Source organism: Pelobates fuscus, chromosome 8, assembly GCF_036172605.1.
Source record: "Pelobates fuscus isolate aPelFus1 chromosome 8, aPelFus1.pri, whole genome shotgun sequence".
NCBI classification, from domain to species: Eukaryota; Metazoa; Chordata; class Amphibia; order Anura; family Pelobatidae; genus Pelobates; species Pelobates fuscus.
Window position 1 is genome coordinate 15934051 of NC_086324.1, and position 19244 is coordinate 15953294.

The following is a 19244-nucleotide window of genomic DNA, read 5'->3' on the forward strand; positions in this document are numbered from 1 at the left end:
CACTTTTGAAGACAGACTGAACCCTTAAAAATGAATAGTGTTTTTTTTCAGCAAAGCATTGCAATAATAACTAGATTAAATCAATTCTCACCTTCCCTTCTAGTTCAGCACCAGTCTTCAGCAAATTAGTTTGCCAGGACACCGAACTGATCAAATTAACTGGTATAGTACAAAAACCTGTATGTCTCAAAAGTACACAGATGTATTTGAGCAGCCATCCAGTTGGTCCTTAGCATGTGGCAGGGCTCTGGTGGAATAAAGAGCTGTGTAGTCACCCTAGATCAGAGATGTCCAAAAATTATGTTTCAACACTGCAGTAATGGTGACAATTTTTTATTAATTGTTTAGAGGGTGGGGACATGAGCAATATTTAAATACATGTTCAAAGTTTAGTAATTTTATTTTACACTGTACACACATATACATACTTGTTTATACACTACCATACACAGCTAAACATGTACAGAAGAAATACACAGACTTAAAACAAAGCTCATAAACAACTAAATATACCTACACAAATATGTATATATTCCTACACACAGGCGGACATGCCTGAATCCTTGCAATCCTGCTGGGAGAGATTGTCTCTCTTCCTTCTTGTTTTTAAACACATACATAAAATTCATTGTCCAGACACACGGAAAAAGCAGATATGAAGGTGCATAAATGGATGTGATGGGGAAGACTGCTTTTATGTTCCTTTCCCAATATGCTGTGTACTTCAAGGGTAGACAAATATGCAACTTGAATGCCTCCCTAGATTATTCTGGGGTGTATTCGCCAAACAGGGAATTGTGGAAAACTTACAAGAGAATTGTAATTTTTAGTTCAAAAGTCTGCCCTAAAATGTACAATTACCTTCTCAGGTTTTCATAATTCCAGATTTAGGTATTATTGTTGTCATTTTTATAGCGCCAAAATAGTCTGCAGCGCTTTACAAGAGTATAAAAGGGGGGGGGGGGGATATTTAACAATACAAGATGTTACAGGAACAATAGGTTGATGAGCATCCTGCACAAAAGAGCTTACAATCTAGATACGCCTGCACGGTGCACATGTATCAGAGTTAAAATCAGTTTAAATCATCACTTAGGGAGGGGGACTTGGGTTGTGCCAATTTGTATTTTTAGGTCATTTCCAAATAAGTGTTTTTTTATACTTTGAAAATGTCTTTAAAGGTGCTCTAATAGCGGACCTTTCACTTTACTGGGGGAGCAAATGACACTCAAACATGTGTTGTTACATCCAAAATCAGTGTGTGAGATAAAACATCCAGAAATATATTAATGTTTCGACTGTCTGTGATTGCTTACCCCTACAAGCGATATCTGAAAGTTATGTTTTTTTCTGTCTTTAAGGTGTTTCATTGAGATCAAAATGTTTAATTTTAATTTGTTAAAAATGTTTCGTTTAAAATGGATGTAGACAACTAACAGATCATAAAAAAGACTTGGTCAGACACCAATCCTATATCTGGAATCCCACAGATATCAAAACAGCCACAACTCATTAGGAGGTGATGTTTGACTCCATATCTCAACATTCTGTGTTCGCCAAATCTATCGGGCAAACAACACTTACTCGGGGGTGGGGGTCAGAGGATGTTCACTTGGGATTTGTTGGGACATGGCATGAATGGTACTAATTTGGCTGGAATATTAACTTTGGGGAGGGGGTTATTCTTGGTTTTTGCTGCATTCTGTTTGTTTCATACTTTACTGGTCCCTTGTTTCATTAAAAAAAAAATCATATTAAAGTTTTACCTTCATGTTACTATACTTTGGAGTTTCTCATTGCTCAATAAATCACTATACTACTATTATGTCAAGCCACTCAGCTTCTTCTAGGCTTTTTGTCGTCATCCTCATCATCGGAGGTCATTCGCCCAATGGCCGAATGTTTTTTTTTTTTTGTTTTTTTTTAATGCCCAAGTTTGCAATAATTTTAATGATGGTAATTGAGGTTCTAGTCTCAAGATTCAGTTTATTGCATGTGTGTTTCCTCTGATTTATAAATCGGTTATATCCCAAGCACTCACTAACCCCAGGAAAGAGACAAGCTTGCACAGCTCCTAGAAGGTCACCAAGCACCCTAGTTAACAGAGTTTTTGGACTGTTATCACTCACCAAAACTTCAGACACAGTCAACTGCCTCAAGAAAATGGACTGAAAACAAAATTGAGAACTACTACGTCCTCTTAATCCAACCATACTGGACCCACTACCGAAAACCCATTCCAGACCACCAATAATCATTGGTGTTCTGTAAGATTAATGGACCAGTATCTCCCTAGGTTAGTAGTAAGAATTGAAAACCTGCTCCCCCCCCCCCCCCCCCAAACAGGATAGCTTATTCCAAGAAGATTACAATGCTTCAGAAAAGGAAGGACTTTTTCTTGGTGTAAATGGAATCATCTCTACAGATGAGACACAATATTACAATTAAATATTGTAACAATGATTATTCGCCTAGCTTAGAGTGCATAAATGATTGCTGTACCAGCATCACTGTGGGGTACAACTGGAGATATTGCCTGGCATTGGGTGGTTTACTGTAGTTCTGAAATTCTGTTGGCTAAAGGAAATATGATTTTCTCTCTTTTTTTTTTAAATAAAAGCATAAATAGTGTTTTACATCGGGGACAACTAAGCTTGTTACTCCTAGTCTTGGATCCATTCCTTTCCATTGGCTACTCTACATGGTTCAATATGTTGCACACTTTTTTTGCGTTTTTTTTTTTTACTTTTTCCTTTTGATTGAATTTGAAAATACGTTTGTATTTACTTTACCAATCTTCAATGCACTACCAACAACCAATCCAAACTAACCTGTACACAGACCTGAACTAACAAAATTACTGCCCTGGCCAGAAGGTAGGCATTTCTATTAAAACTTAACTGGTATTAAAAATGTAACAGACAGACAGACCTACATATTGTATTAATATTAGCGATTTTAAGGGTGTCAATTTGATTTTAGAATGGGATTCAGAAATCTTGGCTGTCAGGAGACAGAACATAAATTCCTCTCATCCAGCCAACGCTAGCACTGACAGACAATAAATAAGCTTTATTTTTTAACTCCCCCCCCCCCTCCCCCGAACTGCAAGGAAACCAGTACATTAAAATGCCACATACATTCACTCTTACCAAGGACTATGGTATAACTAGTAGTATGGGTTAAAAAACAAAATAAAATGTTATTCAATAAAAAGAGTAAAAGCATGGCTGATGAAACAGTTAAGGGGCACTTTGAATAAAAAAAAAAAAAACCCACAAATAAACAAAACTAAAACCATGTGTGGAGGGATGACTGGCAATGCACTGTGCTTTAAACCAAAGCCTGGTACGAAATTCTGCAGTTTTATATTGGGCGTCCTTTAAAAAGCGTCAATTAGGCATCATTTAAAAATCAGCTAAGATTCTAAAGCGGCCAACCAGAGATAATGTGCACATTGTGAGGAATACCTCTACGTGACACACCACTGTCTCTCAGATCCCTATGAAGCAGGCTTCTCCTGGTCTGGGTGGGTAGAGGCTGGTGAATCGGAGCTGCTGCTGGTGCCCGTTTGCTTTTCAGCCTCTTTGAAAGCCTCCCGCATCAAATCCAGCTCTACTTGCTCCAAGAGCTCAAAATCTTCCCCATCTCCCTCAGGCTCTTGGGATTCTGAGGGCGTGAGTCCCTGTGTGGCAGTGGGTGACCCTTGTTCTTGCACGGTAGCAGAGTTGGTTCCCGCCAACATCTCTGCACTCAAAGGATGGATATCACTTTCCAGTCCAAGAGGCAGACCTCTCCCGTTGAAGTGTGTATTGACGAAGTGCAGTGGAGAAGCCAGAGTTGGCAAAAGCTCTTCTGGATTTAAAGTCAACGACTCTGGTTGCAAGCTGTGCGGCTCATCCACTGAGGTTTCTCTTCCATCACTATCATAGGGGCCCAGCCAGGGAAGTGCAACTGTGTGTTCCTTGGAGGGAGGCATGTCTTCAGTCACTGTGCAAGGTTGGTCCAAATCTAAAAATAAAGGGAGGTCATAGGAAATCCTTGCACTCTTGCTATATAGTAACAATGTAATAAAACAGAGAGGCAAACGATTTGCTGGTGACTATAAATAATGAATGCCGTTTTAGTTAAAAAGATGCTGCACTTTACACCAAAGCAGTTTTATTATTTAGCCCTACTTTAAGTTTGAGAGAACAATTTATTTAAATAAGTTAAATATGAAGATTTATGGATTTTTACTAACACAGAGTCCTGATTATTAACTGCCCGGTAATGTTAAAATGCTTGTGTCTGTGTGCACAGGTTATTAGAAGGTTATTCCTTGTTTCTTACTCACCCTCAGACACATCAGTCAGCTGTGGTGTGGTGGCCCTGGAGACAGAGAATCCTCCACTCTCTAGAATTGAGGCTTCCTCGTCAGACAACTCAGAGTCAGTGATGGAGAGAGCCAAAGCGGTAATTCTCACATCCAGCTGTGGAGATAAATTGCAAGTTATGTTATGTTCACATTGCTTGAAAGCAGACTCTATTAAGTAGACTATTTAGTCTGAAAGGCAACATAACCAGTCTGGCAAATTTCAATGTGTATAAACTGAAAAATGTGACGTGCTAGATTTGACCCTGTAACTTTCCAAAACACCATAAAACCTGTACACATTTGGGTTACTGTTTTTTACTCGTGAGACATCGCTGAATACAAAAAGAAAAGTGTATTTTATTGCAGTAACAGCATTATGCTATTCACAGTTAAAATGCAATTCAGAACTTAAATAATAAAAATTTCTTAATTTTTCATTCATATTAAATTGTTTTATATATAAATATTTCATGTGACATAAAATCCATGTTTCTCCTGAACAAAATGATATATAATAAGGGTGGGTGCATTTAATATGAAAGATGTGTATTCTGGTTGAACAGAACCACTGAGCAGAGAGTTTAGTGGGGACAGGTATGTAGCTGGGTGACAGTGGGGCGATGAAGCAGATGGGAGGGAAGAGGAAAGGACTAGCTAGTCCTGATTTTGTGCAACCTAGCAGATTTGCCTGTTTGAGTGAAGATGTTGGGAGCATCAGCTCCGGAATAGCTGTACTGCAGGAAGCTGTTCCTTCTTACAGCCGAGGGAACAGCCCCTCTAGTACGGGTGGGGATGAAAACGTAAGGAAGGCTAGACAGATCGTTGTGGTAGGGGACTCTATTATTAGAGCAGATAGGGCAATCTGCCACTCCGATCGGCTCAAAGTGGACAGTTTTCTCTATTCTGGGTCCTCAAGTCCGGCATGTTGCAGACAGAGTGGATGGATTACTGGGAGGGGCTTGTCATGGCCATGACCAAGTAAGAGGAAGATGAATGATTTCAGAGAATTAGGTAGCAAACTTAAGAAAAGGACCTCCAAGGTGGTATTCTCAGAGATTTTACCTGTGTCATGCGCTACAGTGGAAAGGCAGCAGGAGATTAGAGAGGTCAATGTGTGGCTGAAGTCTTGGTGCAGGAAGGAGGGTTTTGGGTTTTTAGAGCATTGGGTCAACTTCGCGCTTGGGTACAATCTTTATAGCAGTGATGGGTTGCACCTAAACGGGAGAGGGTCTGCAGTGCTGGGGGATAGGATGGCTAGAAGGTTGAAGGAGATTTTAAACTAGTAGTAGGGGCGGGGGGTGGAGGGAGGAGAGTCATAGCAATCTACAAAATGGAGATATGATAGAATAGTCATAACAGAAACATGGTGGGATGAGACACATGACTGGGCACAGTTAACTAAATGGGTACACCCTATTTAGGAAGGACAGAAAATAAACAATGAGGAACAACAGCTGTTTGGGCAAATTGAGAAAGCTTCAAATCTGGGTAACACGTTAATTATTGAAGATTTTAGCTACCCAGACATAAATTGGGACAGAGGGACTAGAAGTTCAGCAAGGGGAATCGGGTTTTTGAACTTGTTAAATGACACCTTCATGTCACAACTGGTACAAGCACCAACTAGAATGGACGCTTGTCTGGACCTGGTTCTAACAAACAATGTTGATTTTTTGACCAACATTCAAGTAGGTGAGCACTTGGGAAATAGTGATCACAATATAGTGTCCTTTGAAATAAACTTAAAAAAAAAAAAAAAAAAAAAAAGCACATGGGCTATACTAAAACATTATTTTAAAAAGGACAATTTCTATAAGTTAAGGGCAGCTTTACAATATATTGAATATATTGACTGGCATAAACTTTTTAGTGAAAAGAACACGGAGGATAAATGGAACATCTTCCAACAAATATTATATAGATACATTTCTCAGTATGTACCATTTGGTAATAAATATAAAAAGCAATTTGAAACCAATGTGGCTTAGTGGGGATGTGAATCGAGAAATTCAAAATAAGAAAAGGGCATTCAAAGCCTTTAAATCTGACAAATCAGAGGCATCATATTAAAGATATAAGGAAGCCAATAATGCGTGCAAAAAGGCGATTAGATTTGTAAAACTTCAAAATGGAAAAAATGATAGCCAAAGAGCACAAAACCAACCCCAAAGTATTTTTAAAGTACATACATTCTAAAACAACAAAAAATGTAAGTGTAGGTACACTAAAAACTGGGATTGAGGGGAGGGGGGGTTAATGAAGACCAGGAAAAGGCAGACATTTTAAATAACTATTTCTCCTCTGTTTATATTAAGGAAGACCCATGGCAATATATGTGCAAATGATTGCTGCTAAAAACTTGCAGAAAAATTGTAATTGGCTAACTCACGACAAGGTGCTGCAGCAACTAAATAAAGTTAATATAAACAAAGCTCCAGGGCCTGACTGTATTCATCCACGAGTACTTAAGGAACTAAGTGTAGAAACTAGTGAACCTCGGTTTTTAATCTTTCAAGATTCTTTTCTTTCAGGAAGTGTTCCGGAGGAAGGCAGATGTGGTTCCTATATTCAAAAAAAGGGTCAAAATCCTTGCCTGAAAATTATAGACCTGTGAGGTTAACTTCTGTGGCTGGAAAAGTATTTGAAAGGTTATTAAGGGAGAATATTTAAGAATTCCTTGAGAAGAACATGGTTATCAGCAAAAATCAGAATGGTTTTATGAAGCACGGGTGATGTCAAACTAACTATGAAGAAAGGTTAACAAATTTAAACCTCTTTAGTTTAGAAAAACATTGCTTCAGAGGGGATATGATAATATTATACAAATATATCCGGGGCCAATACAAACCATTGTGTAGAAATCTATTCAGAAATCAGACTTTACATAGGACACGTGGTCCTGCATTTAGACTGGAAGAAAGAAGATTTTGTCTAAGGCAATGATGGCTAACATTGACACCATAAATTGTTTCTGGACTACATTTCCCATGATGCTCATCTAGCTTTTAGAGTCTAAAAGCTAGCTGAGCATCATGTGAAATGTAGCCCAAAAACTATTTATGGTGTCAAGGTTAGCCCTCACCGGTCTAAGGCAAAGACATTTTTTTTTTTTTACTGTAAGAACAATAAGGATGTGGAATTCTCTGCCTGAAGGAGTGGTTTTATCAGAGTCCATACAGATGTTCAAACAGCAACTAGATGCATATTTGCAAAACCAGAATATTTGAGGATATAATTTTTCAATGTAGGGTAAAAATTTCTTGAGCCAAGGATAAATCTGACTGCCATTCTGGGGTCAAGAAATAATTTTTTTTTTTTCCCTAGTTTGTTGCAAAATTGGAACAACAGCAAAAAACAAATGTGACGAAGGCGGAACTTGGACGCAAGTCTCTTTTCAGATATGTAACTATGTAACGTTAAAAAATAAAATAATAATAAAAAAAAAAATCTAATGAAAATGTTAAACTTCTCTACACTCTGTCCACCATCACATGGGAGAGGTCATATAATACAGTGTATTTCTATCCATTAGGTCATGTCGGTTTGACCCTGCAGTGCACAATATGTCCTTTTTTTTTTTTAGAGGGTGCCTACACCTGTTCTATACTATTTTTCCCCACTCAAACAATTTAGCATTTTAAATAAATATAGTAGAGTATGGTGGGTTTGGGAGTTACAATATATAACAAATTAACAAATATATATGCTGTGACAAAAAATAAAAATAAAAAAAATTAACAACAAGTAATTAAATAATATTCACACTATAATTATCATGGCCGGTTTCAGATAACGTGTATAAAAGGAAAATGAAACAGTTCCACTGGGTTTAAGTAGAGGCCTCCCATTAAGTAGAAGTAAAGAATACCAGCCAGTACACTTGAAAAAAAACAACTGATCTATATTCTGCAGACTGAGTTCTCTGAATATGATTTTCCTGCCCATCTAACAATATTAATTCTGGGATAGATCGATACAGAAAATGAAATGATGAAATCATTTGTTGGGTATATATTGAAACGGTTCATATTTTGTACATGTGGTATTAAAAATAAGATTTGATCAGTTATACAAATTATCTGTTCATTAGAGAAAATGAATGCTCTGCTGTATTGAAGTGTGAGAGTGAGTGGATGTTCAGATCAACATCAGAGTGGAAGGAAAAAACTAAACAAAACACGTTTTCAAAGCCAATAATCATACGATGTCTATGAGAGAAAAACGGATTTAGTATTGAAGTTTATTCCGATAATCACAGTTCCACTATTTCTCATAATTTCTCCCCAACTGCTACAATACCAGAGCAGCCCCTTCCGTGTGACTCTCACACACCCCAACATAAAATGCTACAATAAATGCATGTATTGAAATCACCTTAGGAGAGAATCCAGAAAGTTCAATCTCGCTTTCACTGTCCGTCTCTGCCACCAATTGCTCTCCTTCTTCAGGTTCCTTCTTTGCTTGTCGTTCTTAGAGAGAATAAAAGCAGCCTCTTTATATCTAATACTTTTACTTCTGAATCATTGATTAAAAACTGGTAAAACCAAGTTGGATATACTGGGATAGTTATAGCTTTCTATCCCAATCCCAGATCTAACAGGGGGTAATGTCTATTGCAAACTTAAACATTATATATATGGATTTTATTTTTATGCAATTCATTATTTTTGGTGCATGTTGCATAGTACATAACATTCGTAGTCGCCACTTCCATGTGGTCAAATATTCACAGTTAGACAACTGACATGGCGTTCAATAATTTGCACATTTTGTTTTAGTTGGACTGTGTGGTTATAACGGGGTGACCTATGTGTTTGTAGTATATCCCCATAGCGAGTGTGTCTCTGTTGGGAGTTCCAAATGAAGCTTGTCTGTGGGTATGCACGCTACATTAGTTTGTGGTATGCCATGGAGATGTTGCTCCTTCATGATGCCCTATGTGTCTATTGTAGTAGTCTCCTGTCCGGGGAGCAAGTGATGAGTCGAACTACTGTGGCTATGGTTGTGTGGGGTTGTTGGTCACCTTTGGAGGTGTGACCCTTGCTTCGAAGGTCGGTGTGTAAATGGTGTCCCGCGTGTGCCCCAGTGGTTTCTACCCCTGTAACATTAAAGCGTATCCCGTCAGGTATACTGAACCTGTGTGTCGGGGTTCCGGGTCAGTAGAGGCTCTGACGACCTACTGCGGTTGTGTGAGTGGAGCGTGTCAGCAAGCGTTAACATAAAAAGAACTAAAAAAATAAATAAACGGTCAAATGAATGTAGAATAAAATGAGTTCGTTTAACTTAAGTTAAGTCCCAGCAGCCTTGGCTTGCAACAATAAGCAGTGTGTGATGCTTTTGGGGCTCTGCGGTCGTCAGTGTCCCTTCAGGTGGTGGGTCCCTGTTTCCTTCTCGGCGCTAACGTAGTTGACTTGGCATCCGTTCCAGGTTGGGGGTGATACATTCCCAGTGCTGGAGTTCCAGTAGTGGGTATGCCCAGCGCTGTCAGCAGGGCTGGTGCGTCTGTTTGTATTTGGAGTACCTTGTCTTTTAGTCCCTGGAAGTCCTGTTGCAGGGCCAGTACATCTGCTTCTGTGGCCTGGGTGTGTGCTGCGACTTTTTGTATCTCTGTGGTTAGTGTTGCTAGGTCTGCTTCCCACATTGTTTTGAGGTTGGATTGGAGGCCTGTGAGCATCTCCTGTATGTCCTGCTTTGTGGCAGGAGTCAGTGGTCCCGATGTGCTGGCAGTCTCTTGGGTGGCCTGGTGTGGGCTTCAGGGAGAATTCCCGCCCTCTGATTGCTGGGGTGTCGAGTCTCTCGTGGGAGAGGGTTCTCTGGAGTCCGAGACGTCCACATCTGGCCTAGTTCACGCTGCATTTTCGCGGCAGTCGCGGGTGGCCTTTGGGACTTTCTCCCCATTTCACTACCCGGTAGGTAGGGTGGCAGCAGGCTTGTCAAGTCCAGGTCTCCCCAGTGAGAGTGTTCTCCCGCGGTTACTTGCGGCCGTCCGTCCGCGCGGTAGGCCTTAAAGCCTCGGTTGCAGTATTTTTTGCCCGGTGCCAGAAAGAAAGGCATCGGTCGATTCCGGATGGTGCCCTGAGTGTTATGCCGTTGTCAGGTAGGTTGTGGCTGGCAAGATGTCGCTGATATTTGGCCGTTTTGAGTTGGGCACACAGGATCTGCAAAAGATGGCGACCGCTCCCGTGCACTGCTAGGCTCTGCTCCCGAATATTTGGTTTTTAGTACCCACGTTATATAGTGGGGTCATATAAATAACAACGATGAGTGTGGTTCATTAGCCAGGCCAGGATGGACAAATGTATCATAGTTCCCATTTTGTAGACCAGCAAACTGTTTAAATTATTAATAAAATCAAAAATAGATTGGTGAGAGCACACTAAAAAACATGCATATTGCCATCCAGTACTGATTTATGTATTCATGGATGGTAATATAACGGATTTATGTATCCATGGATGGTAATATAACGGATTTGTGTATCCATGGATGGTAATATAACGGATTTGTGTATCCATGGATGGTAATATAACGGATTTGTGTATCCATGGATGGTAATATAACGGATTTGTGTATCCATGGATGGTAATATAACGGATTTGTGTATCCATGGATGGTAATATAACGGATTTGTGTATCCATGGATGGCAATATAACGGATTTGTGTATCCATGGATGGTAATATAACAGATTTGTGTATCCATGGATGGTAATATAACAGATTTGTGTATCCATGGATGGTAATATAACGGATTTGTGTATCCATGGATGGTAATATAACGGATTTGTGTATCCATGGATGGTAATATAACGGATTTGTGTATCCATGGATGGTAATATAACGGATTTGTGTATCCATGGATGGTAATATAACGGATTTGTGTATCCATGGATGGTAATATAACGGATTTGTGTATCCATGGATGGTAATATAACGGATTTATGTATTCATGGATGGTAATATAACGGACTTATGTATTCATGGATGGTAATATGCATGTTTTTCAGTGTGCTCTCAACAATTTAGTTTTGATTTTATTATATTGCACTTATATGTGGTGAAGTGACCCATGTAGGTGATTGTAGCACCTCATAGTTTTAACCAAAACCATACACTTCTGAGTTTTACTGTTTAAACTATTAAGTTGTGCATCACTTTATGGTGAGTGTTACTGGATTGTATACACTTTGTTTGTTTAGAAGTTTCTGCACATTTGTAGATATTGATTTTTGGATTTTGAACACCTAACATTTTTTGGCTGTTGGTTTAAAATTCTCACTTACTTTTGTGTGAACGTGGCAGCCGTTCTCCCTTCATGCTGTAGTCAAGCTTCATAAGAACTGGCTCCAGTGCTGTGTACATTCTTTGGATCAGCTCTCGATACACCACCAAGGGCCACAGGAGGACACTAAGAACTGCCGTGATAAACAGGTAGGACACAGAGTGTTATCAGGGAAAGAATTTACAGATCCCTTAACACACATTTTCTTGCAATGTTCTCATACTCACGTATTATATAGCAGATCATAATGCCTGGAATATAATACCCAAGGACTGTCAGCACGGCACAGCCCGAGCACACCATGGCACAGAACTAATGGAAGGAATGAAGAGGTAAGATATTAAATAACGGCTAATTTACAAAGCGATCATCTGTGGCATTTTTCTCTAAACCGTGAGATGCAGGAAGCTGAAAGCCACATCTCTAAACGTAGGGAAAAATTGCCATATAGATAAATAGCCAAAATGGAGAACCATTGCTAACTTGGATGTTTAGGCCCAAGTTTAAAACACTCTTGTTGTTAAGTCACAAAAACTCATTGTTAACCAACTGATGGGTAAAACCTGCTCTATACAGTGTAAAAGAACAATGGAGGTTGTGTATAAAAATGCTGTTTTCTGAAAAGTGGTATAAAAGTAGTAAAAGAGGGACAGTCACCATGGAAACCAGCATGTACATTGCATTGGCGACTCCGCCTCCTTTCCATGTTGGCGACACTTATCAGAATACTTATTATACATAACCGCCAATGAGGAAAAAACATGCGTTCTGCTCAAATCTTCCCAAACTCACTGCCTGTAATAAAAAGGTCTATATTACCTATTCTTTATATTATAAGAATAGAAAAAGGCATGCAAATAATAAAGATTTCTCTCTGTATAAATATTATGTGAATTATTAGATCGGTAAAAAGGTAGTTTTCGTGCGTTAGCGAGAGACATGGGGTGGTGGGGATTTAAGTGTCTCAAGGGTGTCTATATGATTAAGGAACCGTGTCTATTTTGTAAATTACAACATTAAATAAAACCTTTGGAAATCACCTGTAACTGATCTAATATCATGATGCTCTGTTTAATTAAATGTATATTAAAGATTTAGCAATTAACATCACAATTCAGTTCAGTCCTGGGGAGGAGACTTATCAAAGTGTTCTGAAAAGTGCCTTATTTTTGGTCTCTAGTTTGTATTTATTAAATGGTTCTAAATTGGTCTAAAATGTGTCAGCTTTTCCCTGCTTAAATATCCATTTCAGAAGAGGCCAGAAAACTTAGAGAGCAGAAAAAGAACGCAAAACGTTATGCAACGCTGATAAATCTCCCTCAGCTCTTTCTTTTTACTCACTTGCTATGTTGAAAGACAAGATAGTTCTGCTCAAGGACAGAGTGGCATATTTGCTACAGTTAATGTTAAGACAGACATCACATATTTGTTAAATTTTAGGGATAAGTATTAAGAATCCTAACAAGTGAAAGTTCGGTATGATGAATCTTTGATTTATGAGAAATAAACTTGCAACACAAGGAATTAATAAACACTGAGTTGGGACAAACTGAAAACCTATACTTAGGGAAAATGTTTGGACATATTCTCTCTTAGCTTGTATTTTGCAGCTAGCTTTCCAATTCCCCAGTCGGTAAATAAACAATTGGAACAAGTTCATTCTCTGCCTTTTCCCTATGGCCAGAAAACAAGGTGGAAAAACTTTTGGGGGAGAAAAGTAAAATTCGGAGCACGTGGCCATAATAGTAACACTGTTACAGGTTCCTACCCACCCTGCCTGGGTTTTGCTTTTTGTATTGCAGGATTTCCTGAATGTACTGGCGAAAGGTGAACCAGCTCTCGGCCAGATAGTGGCACAGCTCCGAGACACTTAGCATGCGGTCCGGTCCTCCTGCTGTCATGGTTTCACTAAAATAAAACACAAAACGGACTGAGCACATGGTTTACATGACATATTCCACAGTGCCATAGAATAAAGGCAATAATCTAGCATTTACACACTTAGAATTACACATTTTGGGTCAAAACAATCAAGCTTCTTCAGCCTACAATTTGCAATTCTTTTGTCATTTCTGTGTTTAGTAAATAATGGTGTTGGAACTTGCAACTTTTAGGACTGGTTGAATTTTTTTTTCCAGTTCTGTTATTTTGATCTGAATTGTGTAATTCCTTTGTAAAGGTTCCACAACTCTTCATTAAAACAAACAATCAAGTTAAATATTAATAAAATTGTTGATGGCAACACCTCCCCCCACCCATATAATATAAACCTGGAAAAACAATAAAATGAAATAATGACACACAATTGGCCAACCCCTCTCCATTACTTGGCAGGCCAAGAATAGAACACACACTTATAATTAACACAAGTGTAAATAAGCGTTGCTCTGTTTTAAGAGCACACTTAATCTGGGTGGTTTCCAGACTTGAAAAGGGATTCTAAACATCAGGTCATCATAAACTGTGACCAGCACTATTGTTAGAAGCCGTTGTATCCTGCCAGAGGGTTGGATTGATAGCAGCAGATCCCTAGATGACAGTGCCATACAGAGTACGCTGGCAAAGCAATCATTTGCAACATTGATTTGAGATCATTAATGAGTTCTAAATGGGCTGCAGTGGCCTGAGCAGGGCGTATGGCATGGAGTCTCTTACCTTTCACTTGAAGGATCCACCCGAGGTGTTGCTGTTCAAAGAGAAGAGGAGAAGTTATAGTAAAGAAAAGTTGATTTCTGACGACAAAATAATTAAGCCTTAATCTAGAAATAAGATTTGTTATTTTACATTGTCTATACATTAACATACCTATAAAGATATACTTACTTTAGCACGTTTGTGTGTAACAGAACAAAACAGTAAGCGGTAATAAATAGAACATGCTGCAACTATTTTATGTTTTTTACAACTTGGTACACATCCCCACAATTCTGTAATCGCTCCGAGCAGTATCTTAACTCGAGGATTCTGGGTAGGCAATGGGTATAAAATTCCCTCTAACTCGTCTTAGTTAACAAGCTTTAAGTAAATAATTATTTCAAACACAATGACCACTTCAGCTAGGTGCATCACTATGAAACATACTGCCCATACAGAGATGTAGGCCTTTGCTGCAGGAGGTGTAACTCCACCTCTAGTGGCGTGATTAGCCAGCTTAGAACTCTTGGTAACATCAATACTACTACTTTGTCTTGTGTATTTTTCCCTATGCTTGACTTTCTTTGACTCAAAGAAAAGCTTAAAGGACCACTCTAGGCACCCAGACCACTTCAGCTTAATGAGGTGGTCTGGGTGCAAGGTCCTTCTAGGGTTAACCCATTTTTCCATAAACATAGGCGTTTCAGAGAAACTGCTATGTTTATGAATGGGTTAAGCCTTCCCCCTATGTCCTCTAGTGGCTGTCTCATTGACAGCCGCTAGAGGCGCTTGCGTGCTTCTCACTGTGATTTTCACAGTGAGAGCACGCCAGCGTCCATAGGAAAGCATTATGAATGCTTTCCTATGTGACCGGCTGAATGCGCGCGCAGCTCTTGCCGCGCGTGCGCATTCAGCCGACGGGGAGGAGAAGAGGAGGATCGGAGGAGGAGAGCAGGAGGAGATCTCTCTGCCTAGCGCTGGAAAAAGGTAAGATTTAACCCCTTTCCCCATTCCAGAGCCGGGCGGGAGGGGGTCCCTGAGGGTGGGGGCATCCTCAGGGCACTCTAGTGCCAGGAAAACGAGTATGCTTTCCTGGCACTAGAGTGGTCCTTTAAGTCTCCTCTGTTTCCTGTGTCAGAAAAAGTACTTGCCCTTCTCATTGACACCGGAATGGAACGGACTTAAGCTTCTCCTTTGGTCAAAGAACATGTAGGAAAAATATGTAGGATAAAAGTAGTCCCTACTTCACCTTATGTTTTAAAGAAAACTAGATCAGAAATAAAGAAAAGAAGAACAGATTCTGAGAGAGGAAAAGAAGAGAGTGACTGTGTACACAAGATTTATCAATGTCTGGATTCTGCAACACTGATACGGATTTACCTTAAATGTAGTATGTTCCTTTTAACCTGCCCATATAAAATCCCATTTTCTAAAATACAGAAATATGCAACCACGTGCTCAGATTCATAGTTACATAGCAATCTGCGTTGAAAAAAAAAAAAGACTCAGCTCCATCAAGTTCAACCTCTACAATAGAATTAGCCACCATCTGCCCGCACACTTGTTTGAACTACATTTGCAGGCAGATAGGGGACAATCCTAATATTTCAGACCCTGTATGATTTTTATAGATAATGTTCCTGAATGCTACGTGTTTGAATAATGTATTTTTGGAAGCTACATTCTCTCTGGTTTGTCAAGTGCTGGTACAAAGCTACATGGAAAACTGAAGTTTTTTGTTTAAGGAGTATTACCTTTAAACCGAGCAAGTAGTGATGCCTTACAGCGGTCTATACCCAGCAGACACAAGAGCACCAAACTGAGCAAGAAGAAAGGCCTCGGAGTCAAGTATGAAAAGAGCCTGTGGACAAATATTAAATCACCATTATAACTTCATATGCAGTCCAATATTCTCAATTATAGGAACATTATTTCAATCAGTTTATTCCAAGTTAATTCCAAACAACATTGAAAATGAGGAGGAGAAAAAGAAATAGTTTAAAATCTCCTCTGTATTTTTCTGTATGCTAAGTGCAAAGGACATAAATATATATATATATATATATATATATATATATATATATATATATATATATACACACACACACACACATATATCTATATATAAAATTATAACAATGACAGGAAGCCAAGAGGGAGGTGCCCAGTTGCAGGACATAGAGGTCTGAATTTGTAAATGTAATTTTATTTTTCACTTGCTAAAAGAATCAAAAAAACTTATATAATTAAAATATTAAAAAGCTTAAGAAGAGACAATATCCCTTTGGGTGATACAGCTGTAGAACTACAATCTTAATGCTGGCAATGCACAATGGAAGTTGCCATTTTTACAAATGGGGGTTAACCGATAGTAATCCCTACTGAAATTGTACCCAAACAAGTTAGATACAATTTCTTGTAACAGCACAAAAAGAATGTGAATAGGAGACCCAAATAAACTTTGCAGTCAGATTGCAACAGTGCAGTCTGAGAGCTATTATCAGGAGTAAATAATCATTTTTGTGATATTGTTGCCTGTAAAGTTTTATATAAACAGAGATTTAAAGGGCACCCATCATGCACAAGTACTATGGCATTTCTTTAGTAAGAATAAAATACCATCTATATTTTCAGCTAGCCAGATTGCTTTCATATAAACAGATTGAATGCTCGTCCTAGACTTTGTAACCTTTATTTCTGTCAATGGCATTGATGTAAAAAAATGGCAACACAAACACAATTCTAACTGTGGAAACCTTGTAGTGACCCTATATCCATATGAAGATTATTTTTCAGTATTTCTGTAAAATGTATTAAGCGTTTTGGTACTTGTCTATTAAACCCCCACCACTGTGTATCCATCAACAGGACAGAATGACCTTTTACTGTGTTTGGGACAGAAAGGAACACAGTGGCCGTACAGACAAGTACCCATAATTCTTCTCAAGATTATTCATTTATTTGTAGAAAAAAAAACAAACAAGGAATGTGAGAGAGTTTAAATGATCACATTTGAAGTAACATCTTTAGAATCTTACCAAAAGGTCCCATGTACAGCAGCTGCGGTCAGAAGACTGGGCAGTGGTCTCTCCCACACCAAAAGCCGCTGTCCGGCGGTGAGCACGGGTCCCCATTCTTGCAGTCTAAGGAACAGATTGGCTTCCAGCATTTTCATGTCCTCTTCTGAGGCTCCAGGAACCCGGCCACTTTTCTCTTCATTCAGTAATTGCTCCCCTGAAGGCCAGGGTGCAACATCTTCCCTCTGCATCTTTTTATCCTCTGAGACATCACCAGTATTGGCAGCCATGGCCGGCCCAGATGTGCGGTTCAGATTTTCTTCAGCACAACCTTTTTCCCAGTTCTAATAAACTTCCAGAAATTAAATGTAACAAAGTTCCTCCTGAGTCTCTCCACAACATTCCCTTTATCTCAAACCTCCCTCACTGCTGCATCTCAACGGATTTCAAGATAACTTAAGCCTTTTCTCTTGCAGTAATTAAAAACAGTTCTCACACATCCTTTATCCTAAACATAACAATAGGCACAACAAAGCACTCTGCTCCCTTTCCTCTTCCAGTGTCCTACTTATACCAAAATGACCACTACTTTAGCAATACTAGATGTAAAGTCCTACAAACTCCGCATGCGCGGTTTTAAACCTTAATTCAAATAAACACATCCTTACTTTTAGGCTATATTCCTACCATGTCTCACAATTCTACACAGAATTTACTCTTCAGCAGGGTCTATAATCTCTAGCCAACCACAAATTTTTGATACCTGTGTGCCCCTGAGCAGTTTGCAAACAGGTTCTACCACATCAACAGTCAGGCTTTGAATACACCCCTAATAATTAGCAGTTGCTTAATTTGTCCACACCTATCTCCTATACCCCGTAAAACACTCTTTGTTGCTATTGGAAACCCACCATTTATTTTTCTATAACTCTGACCCCTGGTTCATTTCTCCCAGATTTGATTTATGTCCTGCCCCTGTGTTTTTTCTGACCTGGGGGTATATCTTTATGGATGTCCCTCAGACACGGATTCCACTTTGTAGTCTATTCTAGCCCCTGATTTAACTGGTCTTGGTTTGATTTTACATGCACTCTCCCCTAGGTACCTCTCTCTGTGTCCCTGTCATGTAGTATATCTCACTTTTTCTCCCTCCTAGGATGTCTTTCTCTGAGTCTCTCACCTGTGGTATCTCTCCCTATGTACCCATACCCTGTGAAAAAAAATCTCTCTCTGGGAATCTCTTTCTCCCTGTTCTGGGTATCTCTGCCCTGCGTATTTCTGCCTGTCTCTGCCCTGGTTATATATCTCTCTCTCTCCTTTACTCCCTGCTGTGAATCTCTCTCTCTCTCTCTCTCCTTTACTCCCTGCTATGAATCTCTCTCTCTCCCTGCTGTGACTGTCTCTCTCTCTCTCCCTGCTGTGACTGTCTCTCTCTCTCTCCCTGCTGTGACTGTCTCTCTCTCTCTCCCTGCTGTGACTGTCTCTCTCTCTCTCCCTGCTGTGACTGTCTCTCTCTCTCTCCCTGCTGTGACTGTCTCTCTCTCTCTCCCTGCTGTGACTGTCTCTCTCTCTCTCCCTGCTGTGACTGTCTCTCTCTCTCTCCCTGCTGTGACTGTCTCTCTCTCTCTCCCTGCTGTGACTGTCTCTCTCTCTCTCCCTGCTGTGACTGTCTCTCTCTCTCTCTCCCTGCTGTGACTGTCTCTCTCTCTCTCTCCCTGCTGTGACTGTCTCTCTCTCTCTCTCCCTGCTGTGACTGTCTCTCTCTCTCTCTCCCTGCTGTGACTGTCTCTCTCTCTCTCTCCCTGCTGTGACTGTCTCTCTCTCTCTCTCTCTCCCTGCTGTGACTGTCTCTCTCTCTCTCTCTCTCTCTCCCTGCTGTGACTGTCTCTCTCTCTCTCTCTCTCCCTGCTGTGACTGTCTCTCTCTCTCTCTCCCTGCTGTGACTGTCTCTCTCTC

The 19244-nt window shown here is 39.7% G+C and overlaps 1 protein-coding gene across 1 annotated transcript; it reads right to left on the reverse strand.

The window, feature by feature from the left end:
• Positions 1-312: 312 nt before the first annotated feature.
• On the reverse strand, positions 313-18979 carry RETREG2 (reticulophagy regulator family member 2). Its single transcript, XM_063429302.1, has 10 exons — positions 17310-18979; positions 16026-16132; positions 14293-14323; positions 13410-13545; positions 11865-11949; positions 11639-11770; positions 8732-8826; positions 4337-4472; positions 3147-4011; positions 313-3030 (listed from the first exon to the last, which is right to left on the reverse strand). The coding sequence occupies exons 1-9, from the start codon at positions 17576-17578 to the stop codon at positions 3503-3505; spliced, it is 1500 nt and encodes a 499-aa protein (XP_063285372.1). The 5' UTR covers positions 17579-18979; the 3' UTR covers positions 313-3030; positions 3147-3502.
• Positions 18980-19244: the final 265 nt, after the last annotated feature.